Source organism: Drosophila sulfurigaster, chromosome 3 (assembly GCF_023558435.1).
Source record: "Drosophila sulfurigaster albostrigata strain 15112-1811.04 chromosome 3, ASM2355843v2, whole genome shotgun sequence".
In the NCBI taxonomy this organism is placed as follows: Eukaryota; Metazoa; Arthropoda; class Insecta; order Diptera; family Drosophilidae; genus Drosophila; species Drosophila sulfurigaster.
Genome location: NC_084883.1, coordinates 22,507,805 through 22,526,412, shown reverse-complemented (window position 1 = coordinate 22,526,412; position 18,608 = coordinate 22,507,805). Strand labels below are relative to the sequence as shown.

The window sequence follows — 18,608 nt, the reverse complement described above, 5'->3', positions numbered from 1 at the left end:
TACAAAAGCCCAGCACTTTGCCAAATCAAAAACATACATTCAAGAGAATAAATAAAGCTGTTGGCTGCTTACTGTTTGCTTCTCGCCCACTCTTAAAAATTGGGCCCCCGCATTATCAACTTGAGTTTTGTGGCCAAAAAGTAGCCAAATGTTTTGGCCCGAGGGCAGCGCCGGCAATTAACTGAGAGTAATTGCAGTCGTAAATTGATTTGTCATTGCATTTAAAATCTGAATCGATTAATCTTCAAATCAAAATCTATGAATCTATAAATAAATGTTTATTAAGGCAGCCAACTCTCTTTTTTTCTGTCCGTCCGTCTGTCGAATAGAAATTTCATGCAAATTCTTTGATATCACGGCAAAATGGAACAAATGTCGTCTAAACCATATTTCAGCACTTTTACGCGAATTGTGAAAGTGTCGAAATCGAACTGGAATCACAGCCACGCCACAGCATGCCACCTCAGATCAGCTCAGACCACCGCATACCACACCGCACCGCACCGCACACACACCTTTCCACCCGCACGGTAGCCGAAAAAAAAGATCTCGAGTTGAAAATCGTGATTTTCTTGAAATGTTTCTGCCACTTTGCGGACATCGTTGTGAGCCTAGATTTCGCGTAAAAATTGTTAACAGCAGCTGCGCACAAGACTCTTCCTTCTCTCTCTTCGTCTCTCTCTCTCTCTCTCTCGCTGTAGGCCTGGTCAAAAAGTGCAGTCTAATGCCGCTGAGATCGTTGCATTTGTTATTCAAGTCTGCGCGTTCGCATCACAATTAAGCTGAAGAAACATGTGTAACTCCAACTCGAGTACGAAGTTAACAGGCAGGTCAACAGCGACGTCTTCGAGTGACGCCCACGCGGTCGGTACTTGCCGCTGCAACTGTTGCAAGTGGCACGTTAATGAGCCCCGCAAAGTTGTTGCACTTGATAAATTGCGCAAAATGGACAAAAAGAAAACACAGACGTACTACGAATTATGGCCAGAAAACTGGGCGAGGAACTATGCTATGCTATGTGCTATGTGCGCGTCAACTAACGGCATTTTGTTAACAAGAAAGATCCTGTCCACTAATTCCTATTCAGAAGTGCTCGAGATCTGCGCTTCAGGCTTCATTAGCCAGCGTATGACTTGGACAAATAGTAAAAGTTCCCAACAAGTTGCGATGGCTGGCTTCCTGGTTGTCTGGTTAACTGGCTGCTGTGCTGTGGCTGTGGCTGCTTTGGCTAATGCGATGCACTTGCCTTAGAGAGATGCTCGCGTATGCGTATGATGACTTAATTGCGCATTTTAACAGACAAACCCAGACACCGACTGAGCGAGAGATGCAGACATCTGGCCTTTGAGAGAGCTGTGTTTTGACAGGCGACGATTAGACTTGAGTCAATTCTGTTCCCTAGCATCTTTTGGTTAATTGAAATGTTGCTGTTTGTTTGATGTCCCACACACACACACAGACAGACACAGCTGCACGAGTCCATTAACAGTTAACAAGGAAATGCAATCGGAGCAATGCGGCATTTCAAAGTGTGCTCAAGTTAATCCTTTTATGCCTCACTGCACAACTTTGCAGAACGACTGTGAGAAAGTATTGAAAGTATCTTTCACTCAAAGTTCTATTGCTAGTCGAGTTGTATGTGTGATGCATATGATGCCGTCATTAATTATATGCCACACTTCCGTTTGGCCTGGCCCCCGGCCATGTTGCAAGTGCAACACACATCACACGAAGCGCATCCAACCCATTTGGTCATACTTGGCTGACCCGAGTTGTTGCTTCTAGCTTCATGGTCAGCTGCCTCTTGCGTCGCGTTGCAACCACAAGAACAATGGGGTTGGCCTCCAGGTTCTTCTGCCGCAGGGTTGAGCCTAGCTGTTCCACTCACTTCTTTGCATGTTGTATTTCCTTCTTTTTTTGGTAATTGTCGCGTTTTGTTAGGGGTCGCAAACAGTTTCCAGTTTCCCACGTTACAACAGGTTGTGGCACCTGTAAAGCGCCTCAGTCTCAGTCTGAGTGTGAGTCTCAGTTCAAGTTCCAGACACATCCATCAGCGATGATGTTATACGCTTCGTTGATTCGCTGCCAGCGTTTGTCATACGAGACCAGACAATAAATTTAATGGCATTTTCTGTCTGTGTTTTTGTATCACTTTCTTGTTGTTGTCCGATTTCTTTTCTTCTCGTTTCTACGAAAATTTCTTATTTACTGTGTCAATTATATTTATTTTCTTTGCTGCCCATCTATAACAATTTTTCTGCTTTGCTTTTTCATTCTTAATTTAATCAACTTTGCTTCGCTTTTTATTTCTCTTTTTTTTAATCTTTTTGATGTGCTTTAATTTGATGTGAAGCCAACACAATTACATTTATCATCATCGTCACATCAGCGGCACAGCATCTCTCGCTGCTGTACTCGTATTATTTTTCCTCCATCTCAACTCATCAAATTAAAGAGAAATATCTAATTTATGTCTAAGAACTGTGGGAGTTTTTCCAGCCACGAAATCTACACGTACTTTTCAGTTCGCATATCATTGCCACCCAATCTACAGCAATTACATACTAAGCTGAGAGCTGGCTTCCAATTGTCTTTGGGGGAATGGGAACTAACTGCCATTAATTTAATAAGACTTAAAAGCAGCAGTAACGTTTGTTTTTTTCATTCCAAATTGCCAACTAATTGGCTAACTATTTCACAGCTCGAAAAAAAGAATAAAAACCAAACTATTCATTATAATCCAGTTTATTTGGTAGTTTGATTGTTATAAATTTAAACAATGAAAAAAACTTGGCAATCAAGTTGGTGAAACATGAACTTGAAACTGAATTTCATAGATTGAATTTGGTATTCGAATTTGCAAAAATGTTGAGCTTGTGAGGGGAGATTGAATTACAGCAGAAGAACAAGAACATTTTGCATAAATTAGAGCGAAGCACATGCAACATGGAAATCGCTGAAACGTGTCCAAAGTCGCTGACAAGCAGTCAGTGGCATACAGTGGCGCATGCAGCATTGGGGGCATGGGGCAAGGGCAGTGTTCTTGTTCTCCGTCTTGTTCTTGTTGCAGTGGTTGGAGTCCGCATAAAATTATCCAAAAGCTGTTAATGACAGAGCGAGACTGCGAATCGAGGAATCGCGCTCAACAAAAACTCAACACAGCGGCGAATCGAAACGACTCGATTTGAGTTAAGTTTAGAGAAAGAGAGACTAATGCCACATGGTGCATGCAACAACGCCGACACTCAAGATGCAGTTCTCCACCTCTTCTTCTTCTGCAGTCAGATTAATTATGCATTTTAGCCAATGTTGTTGACTATGCTGAGATGCTGCCGCTGCCGCTGTTGATGCCAAAGCTGATGCCGATGCTGATGCAGCAGTTGCTACATGTTGCGACTGCGCAAATGCAGCTTATCGGCAACCTGCGCCTAGGCTGCTGCTGCTGCCTGTCTAACGGCACTCTTGCACTAAATCACTCGCGGTACTTAAAGAGGCGTTGCTGTTGCTGTTGCTGTTACTGTTGTTGCTGCACACACAAAACTTGTGCAACGGGCTCCAGTTCAGCTACAGGTTGGCGGCCCATGAAGCACTCAAATGTTAGGCGCAGACAGGCAACAAACAACACAACAAACAACGCACACAAAATGTGTGCATGCTCATAAAAAATGCATAAACTTTTGAGCGACATCAACACGTGTTGCACACACACACACAAAGCCACAGCTACAGACGTGGTTGCATGTACAACGCTTATCGCTGCTGTTGTTGTCGCTAGGCCATTGTTCGTGTGTGACGTAAACTCAGTCAAATGCAGCAGTTGCCCCCAAGTCAAAAAAACTATACAACACAAAAAGAGCTTTTTTTTAAATATTATACGCTCGCTTTTTACTACTGCAACTGGTTCCGTTTATTTTTTAATTTTTTGACAGTCAACATGACCCCGCCCACTTTGGGGGCAATTCGGAAAGACAATGAAAGACGGCGAGAAAAAGATAGACTATAAAAAAACAGAGAAACACGCAACAAGGTCAGAGCACTGCGACTAAGGTTAAGACTGTGGCTTAGACTAAGGCCAGCGATTTCGTAATGGGTCTAGAAAGAGAGCGGGAAGGAGGGAATGAAGAAGGGAGGGAGCGAGCAGAAGTAGCCTGCTTTGACACGCCCACAGCACAACATTTTAATTTAACAGCGTTCGATTCTGGAGCAGCCCCCACACTGACGAGGCGTGCTCCATGAAATCTTCTTAAATGGCAGCTACGATCTCTTGAAAGATCGTGTGCTACGCCATGCAGATAATACAGGGATTGGGATTCAGTTCAAGCTTTGGCATTGGCCTTCGAATTCTCATAGTCTTGGCTAAATTGGGAGCTGACGTTTATCTTTTGACCAATTGTGAAAGTAATTTAATGCGGATTGATTCGGTGGCTGCTTCTATCTCTCTCTCTCTCTCTCGTTGTATCTCCCTCTCTTTTTTTTCAATTACAAAGAATTGCATGTTTCGTTTTAATTTCCACGTAGTTCAATTGCCGTCTCAGTCTCCTTCTCCACTTCTCCGTTTCTGCGTGTCGTAGTGCACTTCTTTCTGGGAAACTGGTTGTGTGCCTAAATGATTTTGAACCAGTTACGTGTAACTGCTGCTCCTCCTGCTCCGACTCCGACTTCGTCTACGACTGCTGTTTCCAGTTCTGTGGAAACTGCGTGTCTAAAATTTAATGAAATCGCGGTAATATCCAATAGGAAAGAAAGCAACATTGAAATGCATTCGCGTTGCTTTACTTCAAATGCCCTGCCAATCAGCCTCGATGTTATTGCTGCTGCTGCTGCTGCTGTGGATAATTGAGAGATATTATTATTAGCTATGTATGTATGTTAGGCGGCACGGCATTGGCATTTTGAATTGAACGTGCTGCTGAAATGTTGCCTAATGAGCTATGAATTGAGTTGCATAAGACTACAAATGCTCAAATTAACTCGATGAGTCAATCTTGAATGCAACACAATGACTTTGAGTGTTACGGATTAAACGGATAAGTCAAATTTTATATGCATATAACTCTATTTGCATGTCAAAATGAAGAAATTAGTCTCAAAAGAGTTTATAATAAGTGAGAAAAAAGCAATTAAAGCAGGACAATTGTGAAGCAAAATGACTTCAAGTGTTTTGGATAATACGGATAAGTTAAATTTTTTATGAATACACTTACGTTCAAGTGCAGAAATTTGTTTCAAAGCTGTTAACAATGAGTGAGAATTGGAAAAATGCAATTAGAGCTGCTTAAATAATTCAATTATTAATTAGAGAGCATAATAAGTTTTTTATAAGTTAAGTTTTTTTATGAATAAAATTATGTTCAAATGCAGAAATTAGTTTTAAAGCTGTTAACAATGAGTGAGAATTGCAAAAATTTAATTTAATAAAACTATTTTTGATTAAACAGCTTAAAGAAGCTTTTAAAAGTTTAAAAATAATATTACTTAAAGCGAATAGATAAAAACAAACAGTTTTCATTATCCGAAAAATCTAGAAAATGTTGCTATTGATTTCAATGTGTAGAAAACGGGAAATTTTAATTTTATTAATATCGATAATTTAGGAATAAAAGAAAGATATCAATATATCTTTATGAAACTATTATTATCAAAATATGAATATTAAACTTCCACTATATGTATAAGTTTAAAAAGAACTGTTAAATTTTAATGTTATTTATAGCGTGTTGCATAGGGGAAATTTAAGTATTAAATTAATACTATAATGATAAGTGTAGATAAAACTGTAAGATATCAATAAGAAAGCTGTGAAATGTGCAACGTATCATGTAGACTAAAGACCCAACTGGAGATTTTTCTGTCATTAAATTTGACAGCAAATGTTCATTAAAAAAAAAAAAAACTCAGTTAAGCTGCTCACAACGTTGCAAACTTGTTTCTTGATTCTATTGCCAACTGAATGTATTTGCCATTACCATTAGCAATTAATGGCCAGCAACTTTTAATTATTGTAACGCGAAAGCATCAAGGAAATGACAAACATCAGGCCAAATAAACTGAAAATCTTCTTAACCCAAATTTATGCATGTGTCAGAGATGTGACCATAGTTGGTCAGATGCATGTCGCATTTTGGGGCAGCAAATCAAATTGCATGCCGCATAGAAAATCAAGCGTCAAAGAGTCAACAGGTTTTTTGTTTTTCGGATTTTATTTTGTTTTGATTTTGGCACGAAAAAAGAGAAAACCAGCCAGACAGTAAATCGCCTTAGCCTGGCCAAGAGTTGAGAGTGTCTGGCAAGCCTAAAGCTGCTGCTACTGCGAATATGTCCATACAATCTAAGCCGTATTTGGCAAGGCGGGCTTGGTTTTTGAGATTTGATAGATTTGCTAGATTTGGTAGATTTGAATTGGCCACTGTTTGGCTGCTATCAGAAGTCAATCAACAGTCGCCCAATTCATTTGTGACAGATTATGCCTTGACTATGTTTGCGGCCTCAGACAATGATGACTGTGGACAATCGACGAGCGATTTAGAAAGCATGTAACAGCACGTTGCCAGCCAGCTTTTGATTGATCGCACGCAGATTGTTGAGGCAGACAGGTCTCTGAATACTTTTGGCACACAAAACAAATGAATTTGCATTCGGAATAACTTTCACTAAGCGCCCCACGTATTTACAACGCATGGCGAACACAACAAACTGCCCATCACAATGGCAGCTCGCTGCTCTCTGTTGAACTACATTAGCGTGTTAATGATTGTGGCACTGTCCATCACTCACTTGCAGCATATGTTTACTTGCCACATGCCACTTACTGCCATACTTAGCACTTGCAGCCGTAGCAGCAGCAGCCCATTCACTTTTGCGAGCCCATTAATTTGGCTTAGCCAGCGAAAGGGTCAAAAAATGCGTCTTGGCCTTGTTTGTTGTTGTTGTTGTTATTGTTGTTGTGATGCAGCTTTTCCTTAACTCTATGCAGACATATTTTCATTCATTGTTGTCAATTTGCATAAATTTACAAGTTATGCTGATAAATCGGTTAGCGAGCTGGCAAATTGCCGTCCAACTTTTCAGCTACTATTTCCCACATTGATTAATCCAACTTTGGACTACTACTTTGTTGCTTTGTTATTCATGCTCCAAATGTTGTGCAATTTGATACCAATCAAAATGCTCTATGAATGGAAAAAAAAAGCAGTCGGACAACAAACATGTGTTACAGCTCATCTTTAATTTCAGTTAACAAAACGCATAAAGCACTTGGCGTTAACGCACACAAATGACTTTAATTATACAAAAAACGAAAAACATACTAAAAACAAAATTGTTGCCAGCGGCTAAAAAAACGAAAAAAAATAAAAAAGGCAAATTAAAACTGAGCCGAGTTGAGGTGCCATATGCAGTCGCTGTTGGAATTTCTAAATTGTTTGCTGGTGTTGCTTCTGCTTGGCTGCATAATCGCCGAATCGAGTCGATGCAGAGTGAAAGTACACAGAAAGCAGAAAGAAGATTCCACTGCTCACTGCTGGCCACTACTGGTCGAGGCTTTAACTTTATACGTGTACGAGTTGCTGCTGATGGCCACATGCTGATGGCCGCAACAAAACATGCGCTGGCAATTTCAAAATTTCATAAATTGGACAGCAACACGCATGCGCAGCAGCTGCAACTGCAACTGCCACAGCAACGGCAACAGCAAAAGCAACTGCAACTGAAACTGCTGCAACTCGTTTGCAATTGCAGTCAGAACGCATTAGAAATGGCCAAAACGTTGAATTCGAATGAGTCTTGTATCTCAGCTGGCTAATTGCAAATGGAGTTCGAGTTGTGTCAGCATTCATCATACTCATATGCATATCCGCATGACTACTCCCATTACTTGATGGCGGTGCAACATATTATGTATGATCAATTTTTAAGCTTACAAATTAACATGCCACATGTGGCATGCCAGAAAGCGGGCCAAGCAATTGCAATTTGGCACGACAAAATTGCCGCGGCGAATGTGTGAAGCTCGGATTAAATATTAATTATTTATGCAATTATTGTGTGGTTATTATGTGGTGATTATGTAAAATAAATATGTACAAAACAAATAAGAAATTAATTTAAATAAATAAATAATAATCAAATTTGAAGTAAATTAAAAATCGCAATTATAAAGGAGACGAGCCGGATATAAGAAGCATATCTTAAAACATTTTCTACAATTGTTTTGATGTTATTATATTATATGTTGATTATTTAATATATAAAACATAGGTGATCTTTAAATGAAGAAATATAGGAAATTATAGAAATTATAATTAAATTATTTAAAGAAGGCGAGCCGGATTTAAGAAGCTTGTCTTAACTTATGATTGAATATTATGAGAATTATGTAATTATTATTATAGTATATTTATTTTGATTATTTATGATTTAATGGCAGAACATATTTAAAGCTTTGCTTTTTGTGTACAATAGTCAATTTAAACAAAAAAATGGAAAAATAAATAAAAATATATTTAATACATTTGTATCTAATATTGTGTCGCTGTTCCTGGAAATACAACAGGTCTCCGACAAACTCAAAGCAGCAACAAGCAGCACAAAAATCATCATAAAATTTATTTAAAGAAACTTTCAAGAATCAAACTATTATAATTAAAGCCAGTTAAATTTCAATAATAAATATATTGTTGGTTTGGTGTATACAATAATATACTACATTTTTCATCTAAGCATTGTGAAGGAAACAATGAATAAATGAATAATAATGATGCATGTGCAAAAATATAATCTAAATTAAAAGAAATTTTGTACATAATAAGTTTAATGATCTTTTAGAGAAATAATGAATAAACAATCCTAAAAAATATATATAAGCTTATACTAAAGTGTTGCTTTCTCAATCTTTCAATTGTAGCATCCAGCCAGACAGCAAGTACAAGCCCACTCCAGCTCCCCGCACCGGCACCGGCACCACAAATCCCAGTTGCAGCACCTCAACCGCACAACACCGCAAGATGCAACAGCCCGGCAGCAGTTACTACACGCAAACGGAAAGTGAGCTGTTGCAACTAGAGGCTGGCGGTGGTGCGCCCTTTCCGCCACATCGTGGCGACCAAACGCTGCTCGCATCCACATCACAACATCAGCAGCAGCAACAGCAGCAGCAACAATCTGGTGGCAACAGCCAGGCGACAGTTGCAACAGCCACATGCAACAATTTGGATCCACCATCGACGGCCAGCAGCAGCGGGACGCCAGCGCATTTTGTATCGCCGCTGCAGCGACGCCATTGCCAACCGCCGAATCATTTGCCACTGAACTCGGTGGTGGCATCGCCGCTGCGCACCGCCAGCTACAAATCGGCAGCGGCCACAGCCAGTGTCTATCACCATAGCCACCATCAGCAGTTGGACTTTCAGCGCAACTCGCAGTCGGACGATGACAGCGGCTGTGCGCTGGAGGAGTACACATGGGTGCCGCCGGGTTTGCGGCCAGATCAGGTGAGGAAGCGAGAGAGTCGAGGCATGGGGCATGGGGCAAACCTCTGACAGGGCGTGCCAATGGCAACACATATAGCAATTTGTCACAACTAATTAGGTGAAATCAAAAGTTTTGCCAACGGGGTGCAATTTCCATGTGGTTTTCGGTTTTCGGTTTCCATTTTCGATATTCGTTTTCGTCTTCATTTTCATTTTCGTTTCGCCCGCTTTGATTTTGGCCACCTGCTGTGGTTCATGGGCTGGACTCTTGCTTTCGTTTTTTACGTTTGCGTTTGCGGTGTGTGGAATCCAGTTCAATGCCTGGACAGTGACCACATGCAGCACGTTTAAGGAAATGCAGCGACAACTTTAATTGCGGCGCACTAAGCGTCTTTTTTTTTTGGGCATTTGGAAAATTATCGCTCCAAATCGATTGGCAATCGATCGAAAGCGAAAGCGTTTTGTAATTAAATCGCTGCCGCATTTGGCTGCAATTAGACCCGGTCGAGACCTGGTCGTCGTCGTTGTCGATGTTGTTGTTGTTGTCGGGGTGGTGGCCCAAATGACGTTCAACCAACGAATTGTAACGAAACGAAAAGGAAAAGCCGCTTACATAATGCAAACAGAGAAAAACGCTGGGAAAGAAAAACTGCAATGATTTTTTTTTTTACTTTTTTTTGTGGCTCTTTCGGCTGCATGTTGCAGGCAGCATTCTGTCTGCATCATGACTTTTGCGACATTTTCCACTTTCGCACGTTTCACATCAATTTTTGTAGCTGTTTTTCTGCGATGTTGGCCACGATGTTGTCGTGGTCCAGCTGTGGGCGTTCATTGTTGTTTTTTCGCCAAGTTAGTGAAAGCGTTTTGTCACTTTGATTAATTCGTTATGAGTTGTCAGTCTGTCTATCTGACTGTCTTCTCACAACGTCACAACGAATTAACATGATGTCACGAAATGGCCCTGTCAAATGGGTCAATAAAGTTGGCTAACTAATGGGAAGGGGACAGGGGAGTCTTAGCCCAAGTTTAAGTAACAGCTTATGGCAAATAACTGCAGTTCTTTAGACCACTTTTGCTTATCCAACTCTCTACTTTGTTGCTCTCTGCTCTACTCTGCTCGTTAACAGGTTCGCTTGTACTTCAGCCAGTTGCCGGACGACAAAGTGCCCTACGTCAACAGTCCTGGGGAGAAGTATCGCGTGAAACAATTGCTGCACCAGCTGCCGCCGCAAGATAACGAAGTGAGTATTAGCCAAAAGAGCCAAAGCACCAGGCCAAGAGGGAGCACTCAATAGCAATGGCAATGGCGATGGCGACAAAAGCAAGTTGAAGCATAAAAATGCAGTTAATGTTGCCAAGTTGTAAAAAAAAAGAATCGCGTATATTCAGACAAAAAACAACAAAAGGAAATGGAAAACTGAAATAAATTTGTATAAAAATCAAAGCACGCCCAACGCCACGCGAAAAGGGGCGAGATTAAAAAAGTTGCCATCGCTGTGTTGCCTTTTTGAGTTTGCTGTAAAAGAGATTTTAATTAAAATTTACAATACAAAAAACTTGCTCCTTCTCTTGCCCCATGTTGCAGGTGCGCTATTGCCACTCGCTGAGCGACGAGGAACGCAAGGAGCTGCGCATCTTCTCGGCCCAAAGGAAACGCGAGGCTCTGGGACGTGGTGCGGTGCGATTGCTGTCCGATGAAAGACCCTGCAAGGGGGTAAGTTGTACTCTTCTATACTCTCGCAAGTATTTCATCTTAATTGTGAGCACAAAATTTGCATTTTATTATGCGCAACAAAAGACTTTTCCTTCCCTTTCAAGATGGCGAGTTTCGATTTCATATTTTCGCCAGGCCAAGGCAAAAGTTTTGCGCAAAAGTTTGACAGGTCCGGGGCCAGGTTGCAGCTTAAGAAATCCCTATATATATATTATATATATAGATATATACGTGGGTGGTTCCCAAAAAAAGTAGAAAAGGAATTGACAATGGCGCCTGACAGAAACAATAAGCGAGCCAGCTAACGATGGGGCGATGGTTGAGGCAAGAACTGAAGGCACGTTGCAAGTTGGCAGCATTTCAAATAAAAGATGACAAAAAGATTTCATTAAGTACACTTTTAGCAAACGGCAACGGCAAAGTGCTGTAAGAAAATGAAAAACGTTGTTGCAAAAACAATTGCAGCAACTTTGCTCGCTTGCTCGCTTGCAACACAAAGGCTGCGACTCCAACTTCAACTACTACGACTGTTGCAAGTTGATGTTTTCGTCTGAGCCGGGGTGAAAAGTGAATGTGCACATAACACAGAGAAAACTGTGCAACGCAGTGAAATGGCACTAAAGCACAATGCTTGAAGTGGCATAAAATAGTAGCTGTGGCAGTGGCAGTGGCCGTGGCAGTGAGAGCTACCCTTTCAACCTGCCACTTTTGCTATCTCCCTTCGATTGTCCTCGCACAAAATTTGCATTGTTATTAGCTGGCAGTGTCCCGAGTCCCGAGTTCCGAGTCCCGAGTTCCGAGTCTCGAGTCTCGTCTGGTGCGTGCTGGCTAACCAACTTCAATATCAACTCCCGCTTCAAGTTGTACTGCAACTGACACTGCATCCTCGTTGCTGGCCAGTCTGGGAGTCTGGTTGTCTGGCTGTCTGCCTGCCACAGATAGTTGTGCAGCTTGATTTTATTGTGTTCACATTCGCCACTCGTAAAACTTATTAAAAAGTTTATGCCGCATGCTGCCACGCAGCGAGCTGCGTGTCTGTGTCTGTGTCTGCAACGTGCCGCAACTACTTCGACTACATGCAACGTCCATTTGTCCATTTTGGCTGTGGCATCTTCAACTTCAGTCAGAGTTTGAGCTTGAGCTACGTGCGTGGGCGTTTTGGCCCAAGATGCCAGAGAGGTGTTTGCCGCATTAAAGTTGGGGCCAAGTTTTCAGTGATTTCGTTTGCTTTGGCTTTGCGGACAGCCCAAATTGGCACGAAAGTTGCATTTATTACGCTTTGCCACATCGACTTTTATGGCCAGAACTTGCTGCCTGCAGTTTCGAGTTCATTAGTCGCTGCGACCGTGTGAAGTTTCCAATAAGTTTCTGTGTGGAACTCATGTTGAATGTCAAAGTGCAGCTAAATATTTGAGTTCATGTGTTTGATCAATGATTGTCGGGCCAAGGGTCTTGCATTATTTATGACCGAAAGTTGCCAAAGAAAGTGTCATTAACGAGCGAGTCTCAGTATGATGAAATTATTATATTTGTTTACCACTCTAAACATTTCTTACTAAATCAATCAGTGAGCTAATGAGCAACAGGTGTTCACTATTTCGGTAGCCAATCAACAAGATTAAGTTTGATTAAACATTGGCAAGCCGCATAAAAAATGAGATAACATTCGACTGAGACTGGTTTTAAGATGCCGAAATTATCTTGGCACTTGATAAATGATCTCAGCTCAAGCTAATCTCGAGGCTTAAATTGCGGATAGATTATTTCCATTCGAATTTGGCGTTTAATTGAATTTGTATATGCACATTTGAGTCGTGAATATTTGTCGAATTCGATTGAGTGCGACGCTGAATTTATGCATTATTAATGAAATCTTTGATAAGCCAAATCGGATTTCATGCCTCCCCAAAGAGAGATTGACGAACCAAAGCGAACCACTCGAGTTTGCTGCTTAAAATTCACAGACCATAACCGAGCTGCTAAACGGACGCTAAAATGCGAACAAAGCAAAGGTTGTCCTCCCTTTTTGCGAAGGAGCAGAAATTATACTTAAAGGGAATTTATGAAAACGCTCAATGATCCAGAGAGCGAAGCACTCATATTCAGTCAACTGTAAATGAATCGTGCGTCAGATAGTCAGAGAGCGAACTGCGAACTGTGGCAACTGATTTGGCCAAGTCCGATTTTCCACACGAACAACAATGGAGTCAACAGAATTGAAGCATGGCCAGAGCGGATGTGACAGCACAACTTGACAAGGATGTGACACTAAAGGTCGTCCTGCCAACGATGAAATACAAAATAATTATTAGAAAGCCAGCCAGGCAGCAGCATGAAATATACTTTCACCCGGCAAAGAGGAAGAGCCCAAAAAAAAAAAGAAAAATAATAAGAAATAAGCAAAAAGTTGCCGAACCAAAAAAGGTAGAAACTGAATACACTCGTCTGTCGTCCTTCGCTGGAGCGCTGCCAATGTCTGTGCACGTTAAGCGAAAAGTTTATGTACTGAAAAGGGCACGATAACGAGTGCCATTAATAATTTGAGCCACTGTACAGTGAGCACACGGGGAATGGGTAAAAAGTATGAATCGGCTGGGCAGGAAATTGTCTTGCTTGTCTGCAGGGAAGTTTTGTAAAAGTTGGATTAGGGCGCACACACACACACACACTCACGAAATGGGTTAACAAGGACCAAGCAGCAGCAACAGCAGTTAGGTGGCGCCTCCGCGTGGCAGCCAGCGTCAATTTGTCAATAGCATAATTGTCTGCAGTGCAGGTCGCAATCGTGTTCGGGGTCGACAACTGCGACTTCGACTCCGACTGGGATTAATTGGATTGATAAGATAAATGAGTAGCGATTGTTGTGATTCTCATGACATTTAGCACAGCTGTGTGAAAAATGTCCTTTTAAGTGGACGCAATTGCAATCAATGCTGCGAAAACTTTTGCACTTGCATTGTCGTCACCACAGAAACTACTTAGAGCGCTTTTCCTGCCCAAAAGTTTTCTGCGGAAAACCACAGCAAAGTGCTGACCGACAAGAGTATTAAAAAAAAGAGAAGAACAGTCGTAGACGATGAAAAAGAGAAAATCCGCAACCACAACAGGAAGAGCAACAATTTCAAATACATCATTAGCGTCGACTGAGTGGCAGAAGAACTGAAGCTGAGCCTAATTAAAGTGCCTTGCTTCCTTGGCAAGTTCTTTTTTGGGTGATAAATTCTGGAGTTGGCAACAATTAACGACGCATGCAGTGCGGCCAAGTTTAGGAGCTACTTAAAGTACATGGCAACGGGGGCAAGCTGAATGGGGCGTGGGGCAAGGCCTTAACGTTGCCATGGAAATTATCAACCCTGTAGCAGGCGGGATGGGCATTCGCTGTCAATGTTTAATGGCTTGCAAAAGTAAATGCTGATTGCGGGGGACACTGGTGGAGCGGCACCACACTGAGGTTTAATAGCGTGGAAAGTTAAGAAGCTGCACACAGCACAGCATACAGCCAACGTGTCCTTGCAACGTCTTGTGGCTTTTGTGGCGCTGCTCGCTGCTCGGGTAATTTGCGTGCGCCAAATGAAGACGACGATTCGACGACTTTGCTGGCGGAAGTTCTGGCTAAAATGGCGCAAATTGGCAGAGGCTTTGTCAGGACTCTAAGTGCTGACTGAAGGGAGGGGGATGGGGGAAGTTAGGCCACAAAATGCTGCCAGTTAGAGTCGCATGTGTTAAACTTTTTTGGGCCAAAAGCATTCATAAATCAAGGCAATTGCGCTAATTGCTTTTGCCTCGCTCATAAAACGCAAACCAAAAGCGACTGTGAATACAAGTTGATTTCCTAGCAAATATATTTATATACATAGTATGCTATACCTGTTAGCTGAAACGTCTTTAGGGTTTGCGGGCAAGTCATCAGCTTTGTTGACCCTATTAGGATCCATGCTATACGCAAATGAGTTCATTATGCGAATGCCTTTGGCTTTAACGAGTTGAGGTTGAGTCATTAAAAGCTGCGCTTCCGCCACGGCTCCGTGACAACAACACGAGTGGCAGTAGCATTTTCCATTTTCCATTTTCCTTGCGGCCGTTTTCAGTTCGCCAGTTTAAAGTCTCTTATTTCGCACTCTCTAGGGAGCACTTGGTGGACTTGGCCGCCTTCCACTTTGTTCCTCTCCTCTCTCATGGCCTTCAGCTATTTTTGCATTATTTCCGTTGTGAAAAAGCAAAACCGCAAAGCCGAGGTCGTAGATGGGAACTGTTCTCGTGTTGGTTTGCCATGTCCTCGCTTGGGGGGCTTAAGCGTTTTATTACCGTTATTTAGCATTTATAGCCGCTTAAATATTTTTGGCCAAGCAAAGCAGACGCTGCAGATTTCTATCGCCTGACGTCTGTACAACTTTAGCATATTTCTGTTATTTATACGTTCTTTACCTTTCTCTTCTCTCTTCTCGTTATTCTCTTTATGCTCGGACAGTGCGAGGAGCAGCTATCCGGTGGTGACATTGTGGTCTTTGCCCAGCGACTGGGCGCCCAGTTGTGCTGGCATCCCGGCTGCTTTGTGTGCAGCGTGTGCAAGGAGCTGCTTGTCGACTTGATATACTTTCAGCGCGATGGCAATCTCTACTGTGGCCGCCATCATGCCGAGACCCAGAAGCCGCGTTGCTCCGCATGCGATGAGGTAAGTTTACTTTAAATTACATTACAACATACATATGTACATAGAAAGAGTAGAGCAACATTCGTAAAACTAAAATGTCATTTTTAAGTTTACTAAATGAATATGTTTTTAAAAGAAGAGTCTTCGCATTTAAATGTTAATTTTAAAACGGAAGCAAAGAAATTATAATGTGTTTTATGTTTAATGAAAGATTTTATTTCAAAATTACAAAAATATAAAATTTTCGTGGTATATTATACATATTATAGCCTTCGGTATATATTCAGTATATTTTGGTTAAACTAACTTAGAATAGTTTGACGCAATATTATATTGATATTAATATATCAAATATAACCTTCGGTATTTTTTAGAATTCTTTTGTATACTAATTTCGTACATTTTAACGAAATACCGTATTAATATTGATATGAAATTGGAACTTTCGGTATATTTATAGAATATTTTTCTATATAAATTTGGTACATTTTATGCTATACCCTTTTGGCAATTGGTACGATTCTCACAATTGCTTTACCTTCCTATTTGATACCAACCAAAAATAATTGAAATTGCAACCACCTTTACATATGTCAAATAACTCTTGATTGTAGAAAATATTCCATAAAACACATTTCACTCTTTATTCTCATTGCCAACGCATTGCTTTGCTCTTGCCACACACACAGATTATCTTCTCGGATGAGTGCACGGAGGCCGAAGGTCGCACCTGGCACATGAAGCACTTCGCCTGCCAGGAGTGCGAGCATCAGCTGGGCGGTCAGCGCTACATCATGCGGGATGGCAAACCCTATTGCCTGGGCTGCTTTGACACCATGTTCGCCGAGTACTGTGACTACTGTGGCGAGGTCATCGGCGTCGATCAAGGGCAGATGAGTCACGACGGTCAGCACTGGCATGCGACGGACCAGTGCTTCTCCTGTTGCACGTGTCGGTGCTCGCTGTTGGGTCGCCCATTCCTGCCACGTCGTGGCACCATCTACTGTTCGATTGCCTGCAGCAAGGGCGAGCCACCAACGCCGTCGGACACCAGCTCGGGGCCACAGCTGCGGCCCACGCATCGCGCCTCCACATCCAGTCAGATAGCACGCTCACCCAGGCGCACGGCGGATTCGACGGGGCGTGGCACGGCGGGCAAGAGCAGCAGTCATGGCAACCATGGCCATGCCTATGCGGGTCATGGGGGCAAAAGTGCGGGCAGCGCTGGCGATTTGCTAGAGCGACAGGAGCGCAAGCGAATGGAGGCTGCAGGTGTGGCTGATCTGCTGTTGGGTGGCGGTGTGCCAGGCATGCCACGCCCCGCCCATCCGCCGCCCATTGACCTCACCGAGCTGGGCATTAGTCTGGACAACATTTGCGCCGGCGACAAGTCGATCTTTGGCGATGCACAGCTGACGTCCTCGATGCCAGACATGTTGCTGTCAAAAGCGGAGGATTCACATAGCTATCAGAGCATCGACAAGATCAATCTCAACTCGCCCAGCAACTCGGACATGACGCAGAGTACCCAGGAGTTGGCCAATGAACTGGAGCTGGACAACGAGTCGGTGCGAGAGCAGGAGCTGCCACACGATGGTTACGAGCAGCTGTTTGCCGCCAAGCATCGCAGCAACCGCAGTAACTGCAACGAAGAGCCCGACGAGGAACATCAAGAGCAGCTGGACAATCGACCGCCGCTGAAGGAGGTGCGCTTCCACAGCGTTCAGGATACGATGTCGCGCTCTAAGAGCTACACGGACAACTCGAATGCACGACGTCGTCGCCGGCGTCGCAATCAGTCGCGCAGCTCCTCGGAGATGCAAATCAATCAGACTAATCTGCGACTGCACAATGCTCAGACACAGGCGGGCAGCGGAGCACTCAATCTGCTGAACAATCTGGACAATTGTGATGTGGCCAGCATCTGTTCCACCTGCTCGTCGAGCTCTTCGAGCGACATGGATGATTATGTCTATAGGCTGCCAGCTCGCAAGCACTATGGAGGCGTGAGGGTCGCCTATGTTCCCAACGATGCACTCGCCTATGAACGCAAAAAGAAACAGGCTCAGGCCAGCGATGCCACAATGCTGAGCTCGGGAGCTGGCAGCGGATTGGGGGCACCAGCTGGTGGAATGCCGGCAATTATGCACGAGAGCAAGAACTGCACCATATCATGACCACCTCCCATGTTGCCGCCACCGCCGCTGAATCTCAGCAGCTATTACATCCTGGACACCATACTGGAGGAGCAGAGTCTCAGTCTGTTGCCCGAAAAGAAACCCGGTTGCCTGAGGCGTGTGTGGAACTTCTTTGGCCTCGGCAAATCGCGTGCTGGCAACGGACAGCGCCTGTACACTGTCTAAAAAAAAAAAAGGGGAAGCAAATCAGAAGTCGACTTATCGTTTGCATAATGTAAATAAACACATATCGAATATAATGTATTATAGAGTGGGGTAACTATAGCGTGAGTTTACTGTACATTCCTTTGGCCCTTTTTAATTGTTTCCTACTTGGTTCAAATGTCGTAAGTCACAAGTATTCCAACATATGAGGTAAAAAGTCTCGACTTTTACCAGAACTTTGTACAAAGCAAAAATATATATCAATGATGCATTTACATACAATATTAAACTTTATATACTATATACACTATGATTATACAAATATTAAATGATTAAGTATTGTAGTTGTTAAGCTAAGAATCTGCCACTTTTTAACGCAAAACCAAAAAAACAAGAAACGCAATCAACGAACAATAATCGAATTGATAAACAAA

General features: G+C 42.6%; 2 protein-coding genes and 1 long non-coding RNA gene across 5 annotated transcripts in view; 2 read left to right on the top strand and 1 right to left on the bottom strand.

Moving 5' to 3' along the window:
- The window catches only part of LOC133840664 (uncharacterized), a 6,286-nt gene extending 1,098 nt beyond the window's left edge, over positions 1-5,188 (top strand). Inside the window, exon 3 of the long non-coding RNA XR_009894204.1 lies at positions 9-5,188. This is a non-coding gene — a long non-coding RNA (uncharacterized LOC133840664). The remainder of the gene's footprint in view (positions 1-8) is intronic.
- The window catches only part of LOC133840663 (uncharacterized), a 27,073-nt gene extending 11,419 nt beyond the window's left edge, over positions 1-15,654 (bottom strand). For both annotated transcript variants that reach the window (XM_062272614.1, XM_062272615.1), the window contains exon 1: positions 15,049-15,654. In XM_062272614.1, the coding sequence (XP_062128598.1) occupies positions 15,049-15,088 (40 nt within the window). In that variant the 5' untranslated portion in view covers positions 15,089-15,654. The remainder of the gene's footprint in view (positions 1-15,048) is intronic.
- The window catches only part of LOC133840660 (protein espinas), a 24,234-nt gene extending 5,626 nt beyond the window's left edge, over positions 1-18,608 (top strand). Inside the window, exons 2-6 of one of the 2 annotated variants that reach the window (XM_062272611.1) lie at positions 8,903-9,488; positions 10,595-10,708; positions 11,053-11,181; positions 15,650-15,853; positions 16,522-18,608. In XM_062272611.1, coding sequence (XP_062128595.1) covers positions 8,903-9,488; positions 10,595-10,708; positions 11,053-11,181; positions 15,650-15,853; positions 16,522-18,009 — 2,521 coding nt within the window. In that variant the 3' untranslated portion in view covers positions 18,010-18,608. The remainder of the gene's footprint in view (positions 1-8,902; positions 9,489-10,594; positions 10,709-11,052; positions 11,182-15,649; positions 15,854-16,521) is intronic. The other variant, XM_062272612.1, reaches the window with a different exon arrangement.